We start from the raw sequence: 25,502 nt of genomic DNA on the forward strand, positions 1-25,502 counted from the left end.
CCAACAGCATTTCCTCACTTTGTGTCTCTGTGTCACATTTTGATGATTTTTGCAATATTTCAAACTTTTTCATTATTATTATATTTGTTATAGTGATCTGTGATAGGTGATCTTCGATGTTACTATTGTAATTGTTTTGAGGCAACATGAAATATGCCCATATTAGACGACAAACTTAATAGATAAATGTTGTGTGTGTTCTGACTTCTCCACTGACAGGCCATTGCCCCATGTCTCTCACTCTCTTCAGGCCCCCCTATTCCCTGAGATACAACAACATTGCTATTAGGCCAGTTAATAACCCTACAGTGGCCTCTAAGTGTTCAAGTGAAAGGACAAGTCGCACATCTCTCACCTTAAATCAAAAGCTGAAAATTATTAAGCTCAGAGAGGAAGGCGTGTAGAAAGCTGAGTCAGGCCAAAAGCTAGCCCTCTTGTGCCAGTTAGCCAAGTTGTAAATGCAAAGAAAAAGTTCTTGAAGGAAATTAAAAGTGCTACTCCAGTGAACACATGAATGGTAAGAAAGGGGAACAAAATTATTGCTGATATGCAGAAAGTTTTAGTGGTCTGCATAGAAGATCAAACCAGCCACAACATTCCCTTAAGCCAAAGCCAAGTCCAGAGCAAGGCCCTAATTCTCTTCAATTCTATGAAGGCTGAGAGAGGTGAGGACACTGCAGAAGAAAAGTCTGAAGCCAGCGGAGTTGGTTCATGAACTTTAAGGAAAGAAGCCGTGTCTGTAATGTAAAAATGCAAGGTGAAGCAGCAAGTGCTGATGTAGAAGCTGCAGCATGTTATACAGAAGATCTAGCTAAAATAATTTTTTAATAAATTTATTTATTTATTTATTTTTATCTTTGGCTGCGTTGGGTCTTTGTTGCGTGTGGGCTTTCTCTAGTTGCGGCGAGCAGGGGCTACTCTTCGTTGTGGTGCGCAGGCTTCTCGTTGCAGTGGCTTCTCTTGTTGTGGAGCATGGGCTCTAGGTGCGTGGGCTCAGTAGTTGTGGCTTTCAGGCTCAGTAGTTGTGGCACATGGGCTTAGTTGCTCTGTGACATGTGAGATCTTCCCGGACCAGGGCTCAAACCCGTGTCCCCTGCATTGGCAGGTGGATCCTTAACCACTGAGCCATCAGGGAAGTCCCTCTAGCTAAGATAATTAATGAAGGTAGCCACACTAAACATCAAACTTTCAATGTGGATGAAAAAGCCTTGTATTGGCAGAAGATGTCACCAGAACTTTCATAGCTAGAGAGAAGTCAACGCCTGGCTTCAAAGGCTGACTCTCTTAATAGAGGCTAATGCAGCTGGTGACTTGAAGTTGAAGCCGGTGCTCATCTACCATTCTGAAAATCCTAGGGCCCTATGCTAAATCTGACTGTGCTCGACAAATGGATCAACAAAGCCTATATGACAGCATATGTGTTTATAGCATGGTTGATTGAATGTTTAAGCTACTGTTGAGACCTACTGCTCAGAAAAAAAGAGATTCATTTCAAGATATTGATGCTCACTGAAAATGCACCTGGTTAACCAAGAGCTCTGATGGAGATGTACAATGAGATGAATGTTGTTTCATGCCTGCTAACACAACATCCATTCTGCAGCCCATGGATCAAGGAGTCATTTCAACTTTCAGGTCTTACTATTTAAGAAGTACATTTCATAAGGCTATAGCTGCCACAGACAATGATTCCTCTGATGAATCTGGACAAAGTAAACTGAAAACCTTCTGGAAAGGATTCATCATTCTAGATACCATTAAGAACATTCATGATGAGGTGACTCATGGAAAGAGGTCAGAATATCAAGGTTATCAGGAGTTGGGAAGAGGTTGCTTTCAATCCCCACGAATGACTTTGAGGGGCTCAGGATTTCATTGGAGGAAGTAACTGCAGATGGGGTAGAAATAGCAAGAGAACTAGAAATAGAAGTAGAGCCTGAAGATGTGACTGAATTGCTGCAATCTGATGATAAAACTTTCATGAATGCTGAGTTGACCAAAGAAAGTGGTTTCTTGAGATGGAATCTACTCCTGGTGAAGATCCTGTGAAGACTGTTAAAATGAGAGAGAGAAGTACATTCTCATGATGGGTGTGGCAGGGTTTCATAGTCACTTACAACTCTTTTGCCAAAAGAATCAAAACAATTGGGTAACAGAGGTAATTTCATGGTCGATTATTTAAAATGCTCCAGGGAGGACCTTATCCTTCATAAACTAACCAATCAATGTAGCAGTAGGTAGCCAATCAGGGGATACTAAGTGATGCAATCAAACTTGAGTTATTTGATATTGGAGAGGAAGAAAGGAATCTTGGCCACCACTGACCAAAAAGAGGAAAGGGTTGCCCACAAATTCTTGTTTTGTTTGCACAAACAAATCTGGGACAGTTTGGATAGTTTTGGAAATGGCTTCCCATTAAAGATGGCAGATTGACCCATATTTGTTTATGTTCACTGTCTTCTGAAAAGCACACTAAAGGAACATAAAAGGATAAATCCACAGGGACAAAGAGGATGGAGGTGGGGTCATCTGCAATGGATATATTTCAACACAATTCTGGAAGATGGTCTGGATGGAAGAGTGGAAACTGTTTGTTTGTTTTATAAATTTATTTATTTATTTTTGGCTGGGTTGGGTCTTCGTTGCTGCGCACAGGCTTTCTCTAGTTGAGGTGAGCGGGGGCTACTCTTCGTTGCGGTGCACGGGCTTCTCATTGTGGTGGCTGCTCTTGTTGCAGAGCACAGGCTCTAGGCACGCAGCCTTCAGTACTTCTGGCACGTGGGCTTCAGTAGTTGTGTCTCGTGGGCTCTAGAGCGCAGGCTCAGTAGTTGTGGCGCACGGGCTTAGTTGCTCCGCGGCATGTGGGATCTTCCCGGACCAGGGATCGAACCCGTGTCCCCTGCATTGGCAGGCGGATTCTTAACCACTGTGCCACCAGGGAAGCCCTGGAAACTGGTTTAACGGAACATCGGAAGCTACTCTAATGTCATCCTAGAGGTCAGTACAGAAACAGCTCAGGAGATTATTCTATAAAACACCAGATAGGCCTGGGTCTTGGACATGCCAGAGATCATGAGAGAGAGAGATGCTGGTGAGATGTCTCAGGATCCCAGAAGTGAGGGAGAAGTGAGAGGCCGAGACTGAGTGAATGTGGGTACTTGGAGTTGTTAGATCCTCAGCTCAGGTCCCCTGTGCCATTTCTTGGAGGCAGGTGATTACAACTCCAGCAGGAAAAACAGGAGAGAGGCTTGTGCATCAGGCAGAAAGAAGGGCAGGAGTAAGGCACCTACAGGAAAGAAAGAATGATACACTGCATATGAGTTGAGAAGACTGGCAGCCTGGTGAGTTTTCCCTCAGGCAAGAGATAGCAGATACTTCTCTTGAGACGCTGAAGAGCCCAGAAGAACAGACCTCTAGTTTCTGATATTTAGGGGATCTTCCTAAGGAAAGGTGAACTTTTTATCTGATCACCACACAGCGAGCCCACCAATGAGCGAGCACACTCCCTCCCACCCCTATGTGTGGTTTCCAGTGGGGTTTTATGACCTCATTCTTAAGTAAGAAGGGAGAGTCAAAGGTTTGCAAACATTTGATGAGAGCCTCCAGCATGATGAAATTTCAGAATATTAGGTAACCAAGGCACATAATCATGAAATTTCAGAATATTAGAGATAAAGAGATTATTCTGTAAGTTTTTAGAAAGAAAAACTCCAGATCACAAAGGAATGGGAATCAAGATGGCATCCGAATTCTCAATGGCAACATTGGATGCTAGAAGATAAAAGAGCAATTTTTATGAACTTATGAATGAAACATTTCAACTTAGAATTCTACACTTGGTCAAACTCTTTAAAAAGTAAGAGGTGAATAAAGACATTTAAAATTTTACCTTCTGTACCCATTCTTGGGCTATTACTGGAACATATGCCATGGAAAATGAAGCAGCAAACCAAGAAAAAAGGCACAGGGCAGAGAGATGTGGTTCTTACTCTGGAGATGTCCCAGGATGACAACGGAGTAGCAGGTCCAGAGAGGAACTTATCTCCATTGGAAGAGAAGGACAGTGGACTTTGGAGGGGGATGGGGGGTGGGGAATGGGATCGATTGATCATTTGGAAAATAAATGTGACAGTTATCTGATAGACATGTTGTAGAAAAAATATCAGGTTGGAAACATCACAAACTGAGTAAACAGATAAAAGGTTTTTATAAGAAAGAAAACAACCATAGTTGCTCTATTGTGACTAGTATTTGCACAGTCACTGACTGCTTGCTATCCCTAAACTGTGAAAGAGATATATTGGATGAATGGTGGAAGATGAAACTAGATGGGGTTTGATAGAGTTAAGTCCTTATCTAAGGCAACAGGTGGACAAAACACACCATCTAAATTGATAAATCAAGGGATAGCTGTGTAAATTATTTAGAAATAGGAAGGTAATGACAGAATAGATGGCTAAAAGTGGAATTTGGTAGCCTCTAGACAGGAGGTTAAGAAGGCAAATGAGAGGTGGGTACTGCATTATCTTAAAGTATCATGTTATCTTTAAAAAGTAAGCGTGTGTGCTTATACTATCTTTAAAAAGTAAGAAAAAAATTTGAAATTCATTTGTTGAGAATGAAACACAGAACAGCCAAACCTTGTCTCATAATGTAATTTTCAGGAAATACATGATCCATACAGGTTAAAATAGAAGTTGTTTCATCTCTGTCAATGTAGTATTAATTCGAAATAAATCATGATAAGCTTTCCATGCCCTCTTTATTTCTACAATTCATATGCATGGGCTAGATTACTGTCGGAACTTCCACAGATACTCGTTGGAAGTAGTGGTTATAAATTACACGTTTGCAAATTCGTTGCTCCCAACCAGGAGAAACAAAACTGCAAAAAAGTCAGTTTCATTCTGAATTGTTTCCGTAGCAACCATATTAAGCTGGAAGGATAAATTTTCTTTGTAATCGCTGCTTCTATTGAATTACAATGTAAATGTTGATGCTTGCCTGGAAACGTCAAATGACAACAGGTTTATGGGAGGGATTCAGTGGTTTGCAGCTCTGGAATCCCAGGCTGCAGAGTTAAGATGGAAGTGGTGTGTCTGAGCCATATTAGGGTCTGTTCAACCAAATTTCTTCACCTTATCAAAACCATGCCACTCCCTATCCGTCTAGGTCTTGAAAGGATGCTCACCTATTTGTAAATCTAGTAATCTACCGTATCTGTTACACAACGGGACACGAAAAGTGTTTGTTGTGGATAAGTATGTTAAAAATGCAATTACGTAACAGACTCGGCGATCTTTGTGTTTTTCTCCCCCTCTGAGCACAACGTACACTTCAGTCCCGTACTCTTCCGACACTGTCAAACCGTCTTCTTAATGTGGGTATTAAAAGCCTTGTGGCGGTGCGGTTGCATTTGATTCCGGTTGGCTTGGGATCCCCGAGTTCAGCTCTCCTTAGTCCTTCCGTTTGACCCACAATCCCTAGTGGTTGCAGGTGTTGCTTTTTTTCCTGTTAACTTCTCTCCCTCAATTCCCCCCCATCCCCCGCCAAACCCCCCACCCCCCTTCCCAGGCCGGCCTCCGGGAAGAAGGGGAACGTAGCATGAAGTCTACTCGAAGCACTGACCCTCGGCTCCCACGGGCTGCCGCAGAGCTGCAAGCGTGCCGCCGCTGCTCTCAGGTAAACTTCGGAGTGAGTTACCTGCACTTGGAGAAGGGCCTTACCTGAGCGCGCCTCTGCCAATGGCAGCTCACCTGAGGGAACCCCGCAGCCAATCACCGCGCAGCTCGTCCCTCGGGCTTGTACCCTTTAGTGAAAGAATTCAGCTCCTTGCGAGAAAGTTACCTGTGGCCGCCCAAGTCCGCCACTTTGTGCTCTGTGGCTGCCCACTGCCACGATCCGGGAGGACTCCGCGCCGCCCGGCCGCCTCCGAGCTCGGGCCCCATGTGAGGGGGCCCCCCCTTATCCCACCTTTCCGGCTAGGTGAGGGCGCGAGCGGGCGAGCGAGCGAGATTGGTGAGGGGGGACGGAAAAGCAGAATTACCTGTAGCTCTTGTTCTGCCATCACGGGCTCTCACACACCTTCACCTGCACAGACTTGAAAGTCCAGTTTCACCAGAGGCTGAGGCTCCAGGAAAAGGGGAGCGAGTTCATTGGATCAAACATGTCACAAGAGTCGGACAAGTAAGTGGATCACACGCGCCGGCTGCTGCTACTACCACTTTGGGTTGATGGCAACTGGTTTGTTATGTTTTTTGGTTTTTTTTTTTTTTTAGGTTGCTATTGTTGGTTTTTTTTTTTTTCTTCTTTCTTTTTTCTTTTTCTTTTTGGTGTATCCAGACTTTTCCAGATTATGTTTCTACCCTGGTTAAGGGGAGACACCCTGCAAGAATATGAATGTTTAATACCCCCTTTGGGCCTTGATACTAAAAGTAGGTTTTCCTCTTTCCTTCCTCCCTTACGAATGATCTCAGCCCCGGTCTCCCAGGACGAATCCTTGTATATTGGCAGAGGTTTTGGTAGAAGAGGGCGGGAGGCCTGTTATTCCCCCTCTCTTTTAGTTGCTCCCACCGCTTCAGGCTCCTAGGGCCATTTGGAAATTCAGCTGAGTTCCTTCGATTTGCCCAAAGGGCCTGCTGAAAAAAGCGGGTCTTGGCGGCTTTTGTGCGAGCGCAACAAAGAGCCTTTATCCTGCAGCAGAAACGGCCATCTTCCCGCACTGGGCCGGATGGTGTGCGTGTGCGCGCCCGCGTGTGCGCCCCCGACGGGAGGCGAGGCGCCGAGCGGCCCGGGTCTCGGGGGCAGCGGGGGCCGCCCCTACCCCCGTGCCCCCGCCCCCTCCCGCCCGCCCCCGAATGGCTTGGCCACCTTACGCAGGTGCGGGAGGACTGGGCCTTTCGGGAACAAGGGGGATTGATTTGAGGCCCCAGTTTGCGCCACGGTAAGGCGCTAAGGGGCGCCTGCAACTTATCTAGTCAGACCCGCCGGGACAGCCTCCGCGGCCTCGCGAGCTCGCCGCCCTCCGAGGCCCGGCCGGTCCAGGCGCCCCGCTCCGGAGGCCGCCACCTCGGGCGTGGCTAGCGGGACGGAGCGAGTGCGCCGGGGCCTCCCTAGGCGACTCTCGCCTGAAAAGGCGGGGAGCCCGGCTTCCCGCGCCTCCTAAGGCCAGCCGGGGGGCGCGTCCGCCCCGTCCGTGACGGGAACTCTAGACGCGCCGGGGCTCGGCAGCCTGAGCCGCGGGGCGCCGGGCCCGGGTCCCGTCTCGTCCAGGCGGCCTCCCAGCAGGCCTGGCCCCCGCCTCCCGGCCGGCTTTGTGCTGCCAGGGGGAGGTGGGGCGGAGGGCGGGAGCGAGCGGGAGCCGGAGGTGGGTCCCGCGGCCCTGCCCGGGATTCGGTGGCGACGCTGCCTTCCCCCTCCTGGCGGGCGCGTCCTATCGGGAGTGCGTGGAGGCCGCCTTTCCGCTTTTCCTGGTCGCTTTACCCCGGCGGTGCGGCCACCCCAAGGAGACCTTCCACAGGGCGTTTCCGCGGGGGGAGGGCCGGAGGCCGCGGGCTGCCGGCGCCTCTCCTGGAGAAGTGGCCTGGGACCCGTCCCAAATCGAGGGACCCTGAGGGGGGCAGCAGGAATGCCCTGTGGACCTGCCCAGGGATGGAGGGGACCATCCTCAAAGTTAAGCCCCGGGTAGGGTAGGTGTAGCTAACGTCACAGGCTATCATACTTAAGAAAAACTACCAGATATTAGTACCACTTTACCCACTAATGAAAAATTAAGTGCGAGCTACACACCGGAGGGGAGGACCTAGTTACAGTACAAACACGAGCCGAGGTCGGGAGCAGGGGTGGGACTGGGAAAGTGTGGGTTTGAGTGTACCCCCGCTCCCACCCCCAATTCTCTCCGTAACCTTTAAGAACTCACTCCTCGAGCTTGAAAACTTCAGTAGCCAAAAGCCGAGATGGCAGCACGGTTTTTTTGGTTTGTTTCGATCTTCGTGTCAAAAATGGTTGCGAATCTAGTGACTCTTGGATAAGTCTTACTGTAATTCCTTATTTAACACGATTAACATTCGGTTGCACCACTTCGTTTGGTGATACAACGGGACTCAAATGAATTTAGGATGAAAACAGATTGGCTTTTAACCGATTGTACTTAGCACCAATGAAGATCATTTATTTAGTATTGAAAATTAGTTCTAATATAGTCGATATTGTGTTAACTTTGGTGACGGATTGTAACTAGATTTATTGTGCGAATCGTTTCGTGACCTATATAGACATCAAATCACTATGTTGTACACTTGAAAATAATATTTGAATGTGAATTATACTTCAATTAAAAATAAATTTAAAGAAAGAAAATAAGCAATAAAACTAGCAATCTAGTTCACTGCGATACATTACCTAATTTTTATGGGTAATAACTATCTAGGGTTATGTATACTTACACTTAATGAAAGTAACTTTTATCTAGCGATGGTTTCCAAGACTTCATTTCGTTTCCTGGGAAAAGTAATACTAACAATACCTCAAAGAGACTGTTGAACCCCATTTACGTCTCTTTGCCTAGACTATGGAGAAATGCTTGAAATTAATAAATGATTTTTGGATCATTTTTGCAGATTCTAGCCTAGTTTTTTAATGGCTGGCTGGCAGGGGTGGGCCCAGGTTTTATGAGCTTGAAGCTTATGCAATTGTGTTAGGTGGAGTAGGGGGTGAGGGCTCTTAAAAAAAAAAAAAAAAAAAAAAACCAAAAAAAGAAAAACCCATGTGAGCCTGTTTCTGGAGCTTCCTGCCAGAGCAAACGGGAGTCCTGGAGCTTGAACTTTATCAACTTTTCGGTAAATCCCTGTAGGAGGCTTGTCTTTATTTTCTGGAACTAACCTAAAGGAATACACGAAGGACTTTTTTTTCTATAAACCAATCAAAGTGTAGGTAAGCTTTTGGATAGCATACGAAGATAATTCCAGTTAGCAAGTCTGGACTGAAGTAGCATCATCTTTTTTATAGTCGTGAAGTTTTCAGATTGACACGATCTGCTTTTTATGTTCTGCAATGTTGATGCTATCGCTATTTAAAACAAAGTATTTTTAGGACAGTTTGTCTTTGTACATATTTAGAATTTTTCTGCTCCCCCTTTCTAACATTTTGTGGAGATTTATGACCTTTGTCAACAAGCATGTGTATCCTAGCCGCCCAATGATAGATTTAGAAACTCTTATTTTATTGCCAAAATATTCAGAATATATATATATATGATTTATTTGAAACAGGTGTTTTTCATTACCTATATGTGTTTTCTGATTACCTACCATTTGCAACACATTCAGATAGGTATTGTAGGAGAATAAAAAGACGTATAAAGTGGGCCATGTCCTCAAGGGACTTACACTCTAGTGGAAGATGAAACAGTAACAGATATCACATAAATCCCCCTTCTCCCTATCCACCCCGCTTTTGCCTTAGGACGATTACCTTTAGTCATTCTGTGTGTTTTGTCTTAAGGAGTCCAGCCATTATTCTAGAAAGGAAAATGTCCAAAGTTATAGATACCTCATGTGGGTAGCATTTCAAGTAATGGGATGAAATATTTTAATTAATCTTTCTACTCTTTAGTTTTATAAATGGATATGTTTCCATTTAGCTATATAATTTTTTTTTCTTTTCTTTTCTTTTTTTTTTTGGCCACGCCACGCAGGTTGCGGGATCTTAGTTCCCCGACCAGGGGTTGAACCCGGGCCACGGCAGTGAAAGCATGGAGTCCTAACCATTGGACCACCAAGGAGTTCCCTATATTATCTTTTAATATCACCAATACTGAGTTAATCATATCTTCCTCGAAGCAATAAAAATACCCACTCATTTATTCAACAAATATATCTTGAGTGCCACTATATACTGAGCGTTGATCCTGGCACTGAGATTCATTAGCAAATAGGACAAACTGCCGGCCATTGTGGTGCTACCATTGTAGTTCCAGGAAACAGTAAATCAATAAAGAAGGAAATACATAACAAGTTAGATGATGATAAATGCTACAAAGGGAAGCAAAGCAGGCTAAAGGGATTGAGAGTAACGGGGAATTATTTTATATAAGGTGCTCAGGGATGGCCTCTCTGATGAGATGACCTTTGAGCAGAAACCTGAAGTGAGATCAAGCACTGAAGATACTTGGGATAAGAGTGTTACAGGCAGATGGATGAGCAAGTGCAAAGACCCTGAGGTGGGAGAGTACTTAGCATATTCTAGGATCAGAAAGGAGCCCAGTGTGGGTGAATCAGAGACTTAGAGAGACAGTGGTCCCATTAAGTAAACTAAGATAATCAGTTCTCTACTTAATAGTCCAGACACTTGTACACTCAAAACCAGACAACACTATACTTACAAATACAGTAAATACAGAATCAGCTAATAGTGTCAGTCTTGTATCTTTCCCCAGGTGTCACCAGCTTAATGGCTAAAGTCCAGTGTTCTCTTCCCTACAATGGATTAAATCTTGCACGCTTCTTAATTTAGAGATGAAAAAATGCACACATACTGGATGACCCCTGGGAATTAGAACTGAAGAAGAGGGACCAACGTGGTGTTTGCTCTGACACTCATACATGTCTAAACCTCTTAATTTAACCTGCCGCCCTTCCTGGCTATCTCAACCCTAAATTAGCCTCCAGTTCACCCTTTCTTTCTCTCATCCGCATTCAATTTCTGCAAACTTGTATCCATCAGAAAACAGACTGGGCCACTGTGTTTGGAAGTGAGACACTGCAAACAGTGTGCTTTGGTTAGTTTTGCATCTTCGGTGAAATAAACTAATATACAGGCAAAATTAACTTACCTGAAAAATGAGAAAATGCTAGACAACAATATAGAAGTCTGGACTGATTGGAAAAAAAAAAGGTTGAAGATAATTATGTATGTGCTTAGTAATAGGAATGTCCATAGGCATTCTTTAAATCACTGCAACACAAACTCATCTGATTACAAAAATATATCACCTGAGGCACTTGGTAAAACTACACTCCCTGTGCCCCACCCCAGAGTTATGGAATCAGATTCTCCAGAGAGGGGCCAAGGCATGTGCATTGGGTTATTTAGCAAAATAATGCTTTAAGTGAGTATGTTACCTAATAAATTCAATTTATATATCCCTTCTCAGGTGTATATCCAGCATATAAGTGAAATGAAACCTGTAGGCTTTGTGTTCATTCTGCTACTTTTGGATGAGCAGCTTCTGATATCTTAACTAGGGTTTAAGAGTTCTTAGGCCTTCTCTCAATGTTGTTTACTTTCATTGTGTTGCTGAACTGTCCCTTCTGGAAGAATGGGATCCTTTTGACAAGTCATATTTCCAGAGCTGCTAAACACCTGATTGGGAGTGATGTCACCCATGTGGCCTTCTGCCAGGCCCAGAGTTAAAAGGTCAAACTCAGATTTTAGGCTGGATCCCACTCACTAGGGAGCTGGGTTGGAGTTAGAAGGCCAACCTTGTCCTTCCATAGTTTTACATTAGAAGATAAAATTAGTGTTCATTTTTCTGGGCACAGTTATTTCATTGAATTTAGATTCTATTTTGTAGCACAAAGTCAAAGATAACGAGTTCTGATCTGTACAATCTGATGCTGGTCCTTGGTGAAATATTTAATGGGATGATGGTTGCAGTTTCATCTCTAGGGCTAATGGTAGCTTTAAGTATTACCCTAATAAGATGGTACTAGGCTTTCTGTTGATCTGTAATTAGGTCCTGTTTTAAACCAACCGCAGAGACTAGGCCACCCAAATGGACCCAGTGCCATCTGATTTAAGGAGGATTAAAAGTAAGTGCTGGAGCAGTGATGAAGAGCTGTATCTAGCAATTTCTACTATACTCTGCAAAGTCAAACAGAGAATTTATACATATAGCCAAGTAAGTCAAACATACATAACATTTATACACCACCACCACCCAAGAACCCCTAGAAGTATTTGTTTGAAATCTATAGATAATTTAAACAAGATTATTATTTTGATGTTTGGTTATTGAATCTAGTTTTCTTTTAAAGACTTAGGTAACTCAGGCAAATGCTTTGGTTCCTCTCTGTGACTTTGATACAACCAGGCATACGTTTCAGGTTAAAAAATAAACAATTTGGTTAAATTGTATTTTCCCTCTTATTTTGTCCTTAGTCTGAAGCAACATTTTTTCCCCCTCTTTCCCTCCCTCCCTCCCTCCCTCCCTCCCTTCTTTCCTTCCTTGGTCTGTCTCCTGATGCCACTTTGCTGATTTTTTTCCCTCCCATATTACTTGATAGGAATTTACACATGCACTTCTTCCATGCAGTGATATAAATATGAATCTGATTTTAGGTGTTCTTTTAGCCAGTGAACTTTGCTGTGTTCTCTTAGCATTTATAGCAACAGCAACCCATTCTTTTCACCTGAGCCAAGGGTTAAGATGATGGCAGCAGGTGATGGTACCTTATCTAATTCAAGTCAACTGAGCTTAACCTTGGAAAATGTTTACTTTTAAGTTCTTCTTAGTATAAGGCAAGCCTTGTCCTAAATTAGAGTCCTCACTCATGATCCCTGATACTCACTTCGGGGTGCAGGCACTCTCTTCCTTTTCAAAAGGTATTCAGGGATTCCTGCTCAATTATAAAAAGTGAGGTCTAGGCTGAAACAGGGTAATGATTGGTTTGGCAAACTTGTCCAGGAAAAATTCCTTAGCGAGCAGCAACAGGCTGAATAGGAATTTCTGCTTTGGCCCAGGAGGATGGGTGGGTTGCTTAGTAACAACAACATATACCTGGAAGTCCCTCAGACAGCTTCACAGGTCTTCAAACGGAAGCCTCCAAAATTCAGATTCACTCTACCCTCCACCTGCCCTGCATATTTCCATCCATTAGAGAAGTCCTGGCTCCTTGCTTCCATTTTATTTATCCATCCATCTATCCATCCATCCATCCATCCATCCATCCATCCATCTATCCATCCATCCTCCATCACCAGAAAATTACATTTTATGCTGTAAATCTTTTAATGGTCTGTGGTAGAAAGGACTGGGCTATAATGGGGTAAGTGGGGTAGAAGCAAGGAAGTACTTCTTTAGGGATCTACCCCCAACTTCCACCCCCATTTATATTGGGAAGGGAATTAAGTGTTTTAGCGTGATGTGTTCTGGTGAGTAGCAGGATTAAAGCAATATTATTTTTAAAAACAGCACATTTTGATTTGCTCTATAAAATGCCCACCAAGCACACATTTTTAGAGCTCTGTGGAACGTACTTAAAAAGCTGATACGTTTCAGGGGATTTCGATGTACATTTTGAGAATCTGTCCGGGTTATGGAGATTCACCAAGCATTTGAATGGGCCTTCAGTGTAAAGCAATCACTGCCTGTGGCGATGAAGAGGCTAATTTTACTTTGTAATGAACAGGGCAATGAACTTTGTGGGGAGCATTTTTAAAGTGGTCTGACTTCACATTCACTCCCAAGGAAATGCTTCCTTTACAAGTGTGAATGCAGACACCCCCCAGAGCAGAAAGGGAAGCAAGATTCGCCTGTTGCTTCTTTTTATTTTGGCGCCAGCCTTTCGTCCAAATGGTGGATGTGCACGTGGAACAAACACCCCAGGGCCAGAGTCTCTTTCTTAAGGCTTCTGAATTTAGATCGGGGTTTCAGAAAACGGGGAAAGGTTGAAGCGAAGGGGAGAAGAATGGAGAAAAGAGAGGAAGAAAAAAGGAGCAGGGAGAAACTATGCTTTAGCCCCCTTAGAGTTGCCAGCCTTTTCTCAGTAGCATGAGATCTGCCATGCTCCGGCGGCAGAGCTGGGCTCTAAGAGAGGATGACGTGTGCTGTTTATCCTCCTGGCGGATTGATTCTGATTTTAACTTGATGCCTTGAATCCTAGATCTAGGACGAGCCTTACAGATCATACAGAGTCTGTGAGTAACCAAGAGTAGGATTTGGAGCTGAAAGTTTGATTTGAGGAAAAAAGTGCCTTACATTCTTTCTTGTGTGTTGCATACTGGCGTTGTATGAATTGAAAATCTGAGGTTTTGATTAAGTAAAAAAATGTACTCCGTTTTTTTGGTAGGGAGATTGAGAACAGGGGAGGCATTGCCTATTTGCTTCTTAAGATATGAACGTGAGTATACGAAACACGTGGTTAAGGTTCCGACAGCATTTCTGTGAGTTAAAATGGCCTTTCCTTCCCACACTCACCCCAAATCATTGGTTTTAGTTCTCAGTTCAGTGAGCCTCAGAAAATAACTGCTTTCTTTACTTCTTGGATCTAACTTTTCAAAGCAGCAAGGAACAAAGGTAGCTTTTGCCTCTTCCCTGTATTGCCAATAAGATAATTAACATAAGATCAGAGGGTTTGTCTTTCATTATTTTTCACCTGTAAAATGAAGTTGAACTAAATGATCTCTGAGGATAATCACCTGCTCCAACATTCTGTGAGTCTCATTTTCTCCCTTCCAGTGGGGTCTGGGCTGGTGGCGGCTCACAGAATGATGATGTTAACAAGAGAGGAGACTACAGGGCACAGTGGGACCTGCTTCTGCTCCCAGGCCCCCCTCAAATCATTTTATTTTAGCAAAATAAAAGGTGGTTTAAGATGACAAAGAAACAGACTTCTGGCCGGCGAGAGGAATTCAGAGGGCCACACGGAATTCAGCATCTAAGCGGTAAGATCAATGGTTTACTTAGTGGACCCCCTCACAGCCTCACTGGGCTGGTAGATAAAGGTACAAGAAAATCAGATAAAAAGGGCTGGCAGGTACTCTGAGAACCCCCTTCCAGAACAGCACCCAGGAAGTGGTTTACTCTGCGCAGGCTCGTAGAGTGAAGGAGAGGCAGTATTGGAATGGACGGAACATTGAATAAAATTTAGTAAAATGCAAACAGCAACAAATGGGCCTTCTCCTCTTGCCTCTTGCTGCCTTTTTCTCCCCCTTTTCCTCCTCCCTTCATCCTTCCCCTCCCATGCCCCACTTCCAGATTCCTCCTCCTCTTAATAAAACATAATTCAGGGACACCTACTGTCAACCAGTATTGCCAAGCCAACGGTTTAATAAGTGTTCAGAAAAGGTATTAAATAATATAAGAATAAGAATAGCACCTGCAGTTTCACTTCGATTGTAAGACAATATACACAGGGAACCCTGCTCAATGTGATGTGGCAGCCTGGATGGGAGGGGAGTCTGGGGGAGAATGGATACACGTACATGTATGGCTGGGTCGCTTTGCTGTGCACCTGAAACTCTCACAACATTGTTAATCGGCTATACTCCAATATAAAATAAAAAGTTAAAAAAAAAGACAATATATGATTTCACTCCAGGGCACACAAATGACTATTCATGTAGGTCAGGAATAAAATCTCCTTCTCTGGTATCCTATTGTGTTATAAGATTTAGAAGTCTCTGAAGTCCATTTTCTCTGAAGTCAGTGTTGGTAGCAGGAAAAAATGGATTGAAGCCCCTGGAAGTTCTCAAGTAGAGGATTTTGATAGGTTAGAAGAGCCTTTAAGTACATTTATGCTTCCTGTGCAGACCACGGTTTTTAGCTGCTTTGGAATCGTGGTGGCTACTTTTAAAACTATGTCTATCTTACATAGTTTTGGAAACATTTTAAAAAAGGACAAACGTCTCAATAGAAATATGGTCCACAAACATGAGTAGACAGTTCACAAAAGCTACAAGTGATTAATAGACATATAAAATAATATTCAGTTTATTAATAATCCAAGAAATATAGATTACAGAACAGGGAAGCTCAAGGTTTCCCTGTCAAATTGGCCAAGATTAACAAAACTGGGTTTCGGTAAAATACATTTCTAGAAGGATTATACATTCTTACAAACTTTCTGGAAGACAGTTTAGCAAAACTGGTTGAAATGGGCCTACCTTCTGACACCTGAATTCCAGTTTTAGGGCTTTATCTTAAGGAAGTAATCAAGGATATTAATTGTAGGAATATTTTTTAAAGTGAAAAATCAGCAAAGCTCTAAGTGCCCAGATACAGAGGACTGGTTTAGTAAATCACAGTTCAGCGGTAAGCATTATAAATCAGATTATGGAAAAATATTTAATGACAGGAAAAATGTTCATGGTGTATTATGTTAGAAGGTTTTCAGGCATAGAAAATAAATAATCAACTATGATAATAAAACCACAGTAGGTTAACAGTGGTTTGCTCTCTGCATGGAGAAATTATAGATGCTTTTGTCTCTTATTTGTTCTTCTCTGTATTCTAGTTTGCTGAAGTGAGCTTGTACTGTTCTTGTAATTAGAAAAATTTTAAGGTTATTTAAAAAAGAAGTCATTTGGCCATGGAGAGATTTAAAAATAACACACACACAGCTGAAATAAAATGGGAAAGCCTGCTTGCTTGCTTGTTCCTGGTAGAATTCAGCTGTTCCCTCCCTGCTGATAGAGGCATGTCACTCAGCTCTTCACTGCTGGTATGCCACGTGTGTCTTCTGCACTGTGCCTCACTCACCTGTACACTTTTGGGTTAGTGTCTCAACAACCCTGTCTCTTTGGATTTGACCAATTATCAAGTGCACCTATTTTTCAAAATAGTACACCCAGGTGTGGGAGTTTCCAGCCTTTGTATAACTTGCAGCTGGGGGCGTGGGGGGAGGGGGCGTGGGGAGCGGTGGTGGTGACTAAGCAGAAGAGAAACCTTTTCATCCACTCAGTAGGCTGCATGCGCCTGCGCAGATTACCTTGGAGAAAAGTCTCTGGAGGCGGGGCTGCCTTCCATGCCATCTCTGACCTAACCTGAGTGGGTGCTCTTGGGAACGACTCGGTGGTAGGTCCAGTTGTATTTAATCTTTTTTCAGGACTAGGGAGAACCCGGAATATGACTTCCTTTAAAAACAAAAAGTAGTTGTAGGCACGGTTGAGTTATTACTTTTTTTAAACAACAATTTATTTTTTCCGTAACATAGACTTGCTTTTCCCTGGAGGGCCAAGCGTGTGAGTCATGTACCTGCTTCTACAAGCTGGTACATAGATCATGCCAGACGCGAGATGGAGTCTGTTAGTTAAGCTGTGTGCGATTGCATCACTGAATTTCCTGCAGGCGTCTTTAATGGAAGCTTTGTCGCAAATGTGAAGTTATTTACTTATCAGCCTATCCAAGGAGCATCCACCAGGGAACAGAAAGTACACGATGTGAACTTGGAGGGAGAACGTGGCCTCACAGAATCACTTAAGTTGCCAAAAATATGTCAGGGAAAAAACGGGGGAGGGGCGAGGTTTAAACAAAAAGGAAATGAACTTTGCTAATGTGAGCAAAACCAAAGCAACGTTAGGTTGTGGGAATCAACACAGAGTTTGTGATTATACTTTTTGGTTGTGGATTCAAAGGTGAAATTTGCAATTGTCCCCTTCTCTCCCGTGCCTACCTGGCTTCCCCTCCCCCATACTTTCCTTCTCATTGTGCAGAAATTCATCAGCTCTCAAATACTGTACCTTACATTTTCAAAAATCGTTATCGATTTTGGTCGTTCAAAGTCTAAATAAAGGTGCATATCCTTGTAGGGCTTGCGAGAAGGAGATTAGGAAGGGCTACGGTTTGTCTTTTTATCCTGCGTTTATCCAATTTCAGTAAATAGCCTGAAAGGTGTGGTTTGTATTCAGCCACGCAGGACCACAAATTTGCTTTTTGAATTTGCCCACAAATCTTGGGACACAGTTCATTTATCACTCCTAGTGTCCTGAAGTTGAATCGGCTGGCGGTTGTACCTGTTTCTCTTCTCTTTTCCTCATTTAAAAGACGCACATCCTTTTTTTGGGTTCCTGATCCTAATTTACAGTAAAATACCTATGTGGTCGATACCCAGGGCACATTTAATTACAAGTTGGGAGTTTTTCTCTTGCAACATAACCTACGGTTGGCCAGGTGAACCAAATTGAACATGATATTCTGAGATTTTGTTGTTGTTGTGCCAGATATTCCTGGAATATGGAAGAAATTGAAAATGTTTTTATGAATCTGAGATTTTTATTGTATTTACTGTTTGATGGATTATTTTATAAATCACAGTTTTGAAGCATTTCTGAATGACCTACCTCACTGTTTTCAATGCTATGGTGGAGGCCGACTTTTGTTGCAACTATTTTATGGTGCAGTTTTGCACTTGCCGTGTGTTTTCTTTTTTAAGCACCATTTCTTGGGGAGGCTTTTTTTTTCTGATTATGCAGATACTATAAGGCCATGAGAAAAAACTGGAAACTAGAGAAAGGTATATAGAAGAGAAGTCACTCATAATTCCAGGGCCCTAACACTTCATATATTTTCTTACCGTTATGAATGTGGTTATAAAAGTGTACAAATTATAATCTCCCGTTTTTACATCATTCATGCCATTCTGCATTTTCTACTTAATGCCTTATTATTGGCATTTCACTAGTCTCTTAAGTATACTTCTACATAGCATTTAAAGATGAAATCTACCATCTCCTATTTTTTATGTTTAGGTTGTTTTACTTTTTCATTATTATAAATCATGCTTATATATAAATCTTTGTATCTCTGCTTATTACTTTAGAATAAGTTTTTGGAAGTATAAGAACAAAAGATAAATATTTGTAGGTTCTTGATTCATACTTTGAAAATGACTTCTAGATAGCTTGTAAAAATTTCTGTTTTATCCCAACAGTGTTTGAGAGTGTCTTTCTCATATCTTGTCACCAGTCTATGAGATTTATAATTTTTTTGTCAATTTGAACAGCAAAAAAAGTGTATTTTTGTTTTAAATTGCAGTCTGATAATTAATGAGGTTAAACATTTTCTCAGATGTTTATTCGTCATTTAAGTTTCTTTTTTTACCAAAGATCTTGTTTTTGCTTTGGCTACTACATACAGTTATTTTTTTGTGTCCTGGACGAGGGGACCTTGGGGTTGAGATCGAGCTATGCTTCCCTCTGGCCTCTGCCCGGGGAAAAGGGCACCTTACAACATCTATACAAATGTACCATATGGGCTTAGGAGTAGTCTGTTCTTAATTTTCACTCTTTTTTTTTTTTTTTTTGAATTGGGATGCTGATATTTTTATTATTGATTTGTGAGCGCTTTTTACACACCTAAAATTATTAACTGTCTTGTCAAAATTCTGGCTATAATTTCCTCAAGTTCTTGGTTACCATTTAGTTTCATGATTTAAAAAATATTCAGAGCTTTAGATATTTTTTAAAATATTTTTAAAATATAAATTTATTTATTTATTTTTGGCTGCACTGGGTCTTGTTGCTGTGCATGGGCTTTCTCTAGTTGGGGCGAGCGGGGGCTACTCTTCCTTGCGGTGCGTGGGCTTCTCATTGCAGTGGCTTCTCTTGTTGCGGAGCACGGGCTCTAGGCGCGTGGGCTTCAGTAGTTGTGGCACACGTGCTTAGTTGCTCCGCGGCAAGTGGGATCTTCCCAGGCCAGGGCTCGAACCCGTGTCCCCTGGACTGGCAGGCAGGTTCTTAACCACTACACCACCAGGGAAGTCCCAGAGCTTTAGATTTTTTGATGTCAAATGTATTGTTCTTATGAGTGGGAGTACTTTCATTACTTTCAAATGTGCAAAGTTTGAGATCAACCTTTGTGGACTTAACTCATTAAAATCTTTTCCTTTATTTTAGCCTTATTTTTATGGTTATTTAAAAAGCTCTTTAAAGATGATTAATTCATACTTAATTGTAAAAACATTAGAGAATACAACTACTCTTAAAACTACCACTCAAAGTTATTAATAGTAACACTGCTAACACTCTGACATCTATATTTTTACTTTTTTCTATGCCTGTACATACAAATATACTATGTATACAGAAATGAGTTAGTAATTTATATACTGTTTAGTAACTTATTTTTTAAGTTAATATTGATATAGCTTTTCATGGTGGTAAATAATTTTAATGGCCCATAGTTTTACATTGAATGGAAACGTCCAGATTAATTTAACCAGTTCCCTGTTGTACATTTAAAATTTTCATGTTTTTTACTATTAAAGTCAATATTTGCATGACTTATAGCTAAATCTTTACACACTTCTTAGTTTTGTCCTTGGTATACATTCCAATGAATAGACATCCCTGATCAAAAGCCATCCTCTTTTTATTTTTATTATTTATTTTTTACATCTTTATTGGAGTATAATTGCTTTACAATGGTGTGTTAGTTTCTGCTTTATAACAAAGTGAATCAGTTATACATATACATATGTTCCCATATCTCTTCCCTCTTGCGTCTCCCTCCCTCCCACCCTCCCTAACCCACCCCTCCAGGCGGTCACAAAGCACCGAGCTGATCTCCCTGTGCTATGCGGCTCCCACAAGCTATCTATTTTACGTTTGGTAGTGTATATATGTCCATGCCACTCTCTCGCTTTGTCACAGCTTACCCTTCCCCCTCCCCACATTCTCAAGTCCATTCTCTAGTACGTCTGTGTCTTTATTCCCGTCTTACCCCTAGGTTCTTCATGACATTAAAAGCCATCCTGTTTTTAAAGATATTTGGTTCATATTTCCAAATTGCCATCCAAAAATCCTCTCCTCATTAACACTCCCATCAACACTGTATCTGAGGGAGGATTTCACCTTCCTTCTCCAGCAATTCATATTATCCTCTTTTTTCTTAATTTATTTTTTTATATTGAAGGATAGTTGATTTACAATGTTGTGTTAGTTTCAGGTGTGCAGCAAAGTGATTCAGTTTTTTATATATTCATATATATATATATATATATATATATATATATATATATATATATACTTTTTTTCAGATTCTTTTCCCTTATAGGTTATTACAAAATATTGAGTATAGTTCCCTGGGCTATACAGTAGGTCCTTGTTCGTTATCTATTTTATATATAGTAGTGTGTATTTGTTCTTCTTTTTAGTCTTTGCCAATTTGATAGGGTGAAATGGTAATTTGTTTTGAATTGCATTTCTTTCCATTTACTCAAATTGTATTTTCTCAGGAGAACTTTATGTTTTGTTTTGTTTTCTTAATGTATATATGTAGTATTTTGATATTTTAAAAGCTCTTCTTGGGGTTTTATAGAGAGTTCAGCATTAGTAAAAAGAGTTTATCAGCAGTAGGCCCAGCCGTGGTCTCTTCTCTTGGTACAAGTCATTGTGTCTGAGAACTGTCTCTAATTCACAGCTCCCATCCCTTGCCAATGAAAGCAGGGACCCAGGCCTTCACTCAGGCTCCTTAATCAAAGGCCATAAATTCAGGGAACTTAGTCAAGGGTTAGGGAGCCCATGTCTCCAAGCTGACTGGTGATGACTAAGCTCAGGATGAATACATCCAAACAACAAATGGGTGGTCACCGTACATACAAATCTCTTCCACTTCATGATTTATTGAGTGCCTACAGGCCAGGTACAGAGCCGGGCACCATGCCAGGCACGGAGACCACAAAGATTAGACAGACTACTAGTTTAAGGTCTGAGGACCTTAAACAATATAATTAGAAAAAAACGCAATTTATTTTAAAAATGCACATTTACCTTTCATTCTTGAGGTAATTAGTTGTGGGAAAAGTGGAGGCAGGCAGGTCCAAAATCCTGTGAGTCTTCCAATTTTCTGCCTTATTTTGACTTGAAAAGATCTTCCACTATTTTTCATTTCTCAGGTTTGATTAGGCTTGCATCCATTCCCTTTTTTTTTTATCTATTATTAGTGGTTAAGAAACAGTTTGGTTGTTTATCTAAACAGTAGGCTATTTAAAGTGGAGTCACTTTTCAGAGGTAAATCTCCAGGGCTCTATAATTAAACTTTTTATTCAAAACTTTTCTAGAGCTACGGGTGAAAACTTCTGTTTTTGTTCTCTGTCATAGGTATGTTGCTTGTAGCGTTAAAGGTAACATCTGTGGGAACTGGGAATTTGTGGAAGTAATTTGGTACTTTTCTAAACTGAAGTATAACATGAAAACATCTAGGACAATTAGAAAGTTATTTTAAAATCGTTGGTGACATTAGAGCCAGCTGTACTAATCAGGAACTCATTATCTGGTCTGAATTATCCAGGCTGTTTTCTTCTATCTTCCTCTTATAGTTAACCTTTTAGATATATAATTTTTTTTTCTGTACATATCTAATAGAGAGGGCGTGAAAAGGAAAATTCAGCTTAATTAGTTTGGCTACTGATTAAAAGAAAAAAACATCTAATTCCAGTAGAAGGTTGAACTCATTATTTTAAATACATTCTTTGATTATCTAGGATTTCATGTGATACGTGTTACACCTTCTATTTTTTCAAATGTTCTTGAAGCTGTAAAACTAAGGATTGTTTGATTAGGAATTCTAGCATTTGCAAGCTATAAATAATGGTCTTCCCCATGAAACCACTATGCCGATGAAGGGAAGTTTTTAAGTAATTGGTCATATTGCGTATTTTTCTCTTTTTTCCAACCTAACTTTATAATATAAATGTTTGGCCATGATTTTATGATTTTTTTCTAAATATTTTAATAGCTGCAGAGCATTATGTGCTATGGACTTACTGTCATCGACTTACACGTAGGTTACGTGTAGTTTGTTGCCATGGTTTTCACTATTATAAAATCATACTTTTATAAAATCTTCAGACATAAAATCTTTCAAGATTTGAGAGTATTTCCTAGAATGAGTTTCTACAAGTGGAATTTACTGGATTCAAATGAATAAATATTAAAAAGTTATTTCATTACACAAAAACTGTAAATAAATTCAGGGAGAAAAAAATAAATGCCCCTTTTATATTTCTTTATCTCCTACCATTTTCAACAGAATTTTGACAATTTGTTGGATAGCCTTATAGATGTGTTTCTAGGCATTATATCCCATATGAATGTGTATGTGTTTGAGAATCTACAAAATTTTCACAAGTAAATTATTTTATATATTGTTTTATGATTTTGACTGTTCTATGTCAATAATACCAAATCACCTTTTTGGTTGCACAGTATTCTGCAGTATGAACATACGAATGACTAAAGGATAAATTCATAGAAGTGGAACTTCTGGGGCAAAGGTTTTGCATATTGAAATCTTAGATTGTTCTCCAAAAATGCTGCTTTAATTTATACACCAGTCAATAACGTTAGAATATGCTCATTTCTGCCTACCCTCAATCAATGGATCTTATCAGTCTTCAGAGTTTTTGCTAACACAAAAAATTAGTCTCATAATTCACATTTCTTGAATTCTTTTCACATATTTAAAAGCCATTATATTTTTCCCCACTGTGGACTGTTAAGGTTCTTTGCCTGTTTTTCTGTTTTGTTGTTGGCCTTTTAAAAAACAAGGTTTTATTGAGGTATGATTGACACACAAAGAATTGCATGTATTTAATAATGTGTCCAATCAAAGAGTTTGTACATGTGCAAACACCTGTGATACCATCACCACAATCAATATAATAGACATATCCAGCACATCTCAGAGTTTCCTTGTGTCCCTTTGTGCGTGTGTGTGTGTATGTGTATGTGTTAAGAACATAACATGAGATTTACCTTCTTAACATGAGGTTTACCTTCTTCACAAATTTTGAAGTGCACAATACTATATTGTTAACTACAGGCACTCTGTTGTGCAGCAGATCTCCAGAGCTTATTCATCTAGCATAACTGAAAGTTTAAACCCATGTATAACAACTTCCCATTTTGTTCTCCCTGCAGTTGCTGGCAACCACTATTATATTCTCTCTTGTATGAATGAGTTTGAGTACTTCAGATACGTCACAGAAGTGGAGTCATGCAGTATTTGTCTTTCTGAGTCTGGCTTTTTTCACTTAGCATACTGTCCTCCAGGTTCATCCATGTTGTCGAAAATAGCAGGATTTCCTTCTTTTTTTAAGGCCGAATAATATTCCACATTTTATATATACCACATTTCCTTTCTCTGTTCACCTGTCAATAGACGCTGGGGCTGTTTCATATCTTGGCTGTTGTGAATAGTGCTGCAGTGGACATGGGAGTGCAGATATCTCTCCAGGATCCTGATTTCAATTCTTTTGGATATATACCCAGAAGTGGAGTTGCTGGATCGCATGGTGTTCTTGGTCTTTCCTTGATGAATTTTAAGAGTTGTATTTGTACTGAGAGATTAGCGTGTTGTCTACCAGTTTGTTGTCATTTGACTATGTTGTTTTTGCTCTGCAGAGGTTTTTAAAATCTAGGTAGCCAACCAAATTCATCTGTTTTCTTAAATGGCTTCTAGGTATTATGCCTTGCTTAGGAAGGCTTTCTCTGTTCTAAAGTTACAAACAACCCCTATCCCAATACTGACTTCTCAGTTTTATTCTATCATTCTATGACTTATCATTTCGCATTTCCATTGAAAACTTTGATCCACCTAGAATTTGTTTGATGAAGAAATGAGATAGGATCCTTACTTAATTGTTTTTCTAGATAGCTCCCCTGTTTTGCCCATAGTGTTTATTGAATAATACTGTTCATACTATAATAATATTTCCACTTGTTAAAAATTCAGCCTTTATCATATGTTAAATATCTGTGAATATTTGGGACTATTTCTTAGGTCTTTATTCCATTACAATGATCTACCTATTTATGCTTCAGAAGCAGCTAACTACCTATTTATTTATCCTTACAAAATTTTTTTTTTTCTTTTTTTTTTTTTTTTTGCGGTACGCGGGCCTCTCACTGCTGTGGCCTCTCCCGCTGCGGAGCACAGACTCCGGACGCGCAGGCTCAGCGGCCATGGCTCACGGGCCCAGCCGCTCCGTGGCATGTGGGATCTTCCCGGACCGGGGCACGAACCCCTGTCCCCTGAATCAGCAGGCGGACTCTCAACCACTGCGTCGTCACCAGGGAAACCCCAAAATGTTTAATAATATCTGAAAGTGCTGTGCCATCTCATTACTCTTCTTTTAAAGAATCTTCCTGGTTATTTTTGCATTTTTTAAAATATAAACTTTAGAATCAGCTTCTGTAATTCTCAAGAAATCCTGATTTGAGGGTGGGGAGGAAGGGAGGGAATACATTAGATTTTATGGGTAACTTTGGTATAGAGTTGATATCATATTAATATTGTATCTTCCTATTTAAGAACAGAGTTCTATGTTTTGCTCTATTTATTGAAATCTTTGATGTTCCTCAGTATCATTAAAACATTTTCTTCATATAGATCTTGCACTTCTGTTGTTAAGTTTATTGAAAAAATTTGTTTACTCAAAAGTATGTTATCTTTTTGGTACTATTTTCAGTGGGGTCTTTTCTTTTTTTATATGTTTTAGCTAATTTTTTTATTAGAAAAGTTATTTTTAAATATTATTTTGTATTCAGCCACTTTACATTATTTCCTTTTTTTTTTTTTTGGTAATAGTTGTTCAGCTGATTCTCTTGGGTATCAGTCATGGTGTCATATTGTGTGCAAATGCTGTTTATTCACCTCTACCAGTTTTTGTACCTTTTATTTCCTTCTCATCTCTAAGTGTATCAACCTATCTCTGTAGAACAATGTTAGCTAATACTACTAGGTGTGAGAGTAGATGTCCTTGTCTAATGTCTTTAGGATT

General features: G+C 40.8%; 2 protein-coding genes and 1 long non-coding RNA gene across 3 annotated transcripts in view; 1 reads left to right on the forward strand and 2 right to left on the reverse strand.

Moving 5' to 3' along the window:
• Nucleotides 1–2,636: 2,636 nt before the first annotated feature.
• LOC132440264 (uncharacterized) lies at nucleotides 2,637–6,210 on the reverse strand. The gene is made up of 3 exons (XR_009522548.1): nucleotides 6,047–6,210; nucleotides 5,727–5,809; nucleotides 2,637–3,286 (listed from the first exon to the last, which is right to left on the reverse strand). It is a non-coding gene; the product is annotated as an uncharacterized lncRNA (long non-coding RNA).
• A 951-nt stretch (nucleotides 6,211–7,161) lies between these two features.
• Nucleotides 7,162–23,782, reverse strand: LOC138414317 (proline-rich protein HaeIII subfamily 1-like). Its single transcript, XM_069541556.1, has 2 exons — nucleotides 23,763–23,782; nucleotides 7,162–7,609 (listed from the first exon to the last, which is right to left on the reverse strand). The coding sequence occupies exons 1-2, from the start codon at nucleotides 23,780–23,782 to the stop codon at nucleotides 7,162–7,164; spliced, it is 468 nt and encodes a 155-aa protein (XP_069397657.1).
• The window catches only part of GRHL2 (grainyhead like transcription factor 2), a 154,727-nt gene continuing 145,958 nt past the window's right edge, over nucleotides 16,734–25,502 (forward strand). Inside the window, exon 1 of the mRNA XM_059995003.1 lies at nucleotides 16,734–16,795. The gene's annotated coding sequence lies outside the window, so the exon portion shown is untranslated. The remainder of the gene's footprint in view (nucleotides 16,796–25,502) is intronic.

The sequence above is a fragment of the Delphinus delphis genome, chromosome 17 (assembly GCF_949987515.2).
Source record: "Delphinus delphis chromosome 17, mDelDel1.2, whole genome shotgun sequence".
Classification (NCBI taxonomy): Eukaryota; Metazoa; Chordata; class Mammalia; order Artiodactyla; family Delphinidae; genus Delphinus; species Delphinus delphis.

Excerpts from the sequence above, each read along its gene's own strand:
- LOC138414317 (XM_069541556.1), bottom strand. The coding sequence starts at position 23,782 with ATGGATGAACCTGGAGGACA. Across the intron at positions 7,610-23,762 it reads ATGGATGAACCTGGAGGACA|GGTCCCTCGATTTGGGACGG; the intron begins GTATGCTAAGTG and ends TGCCCCCCTCAG.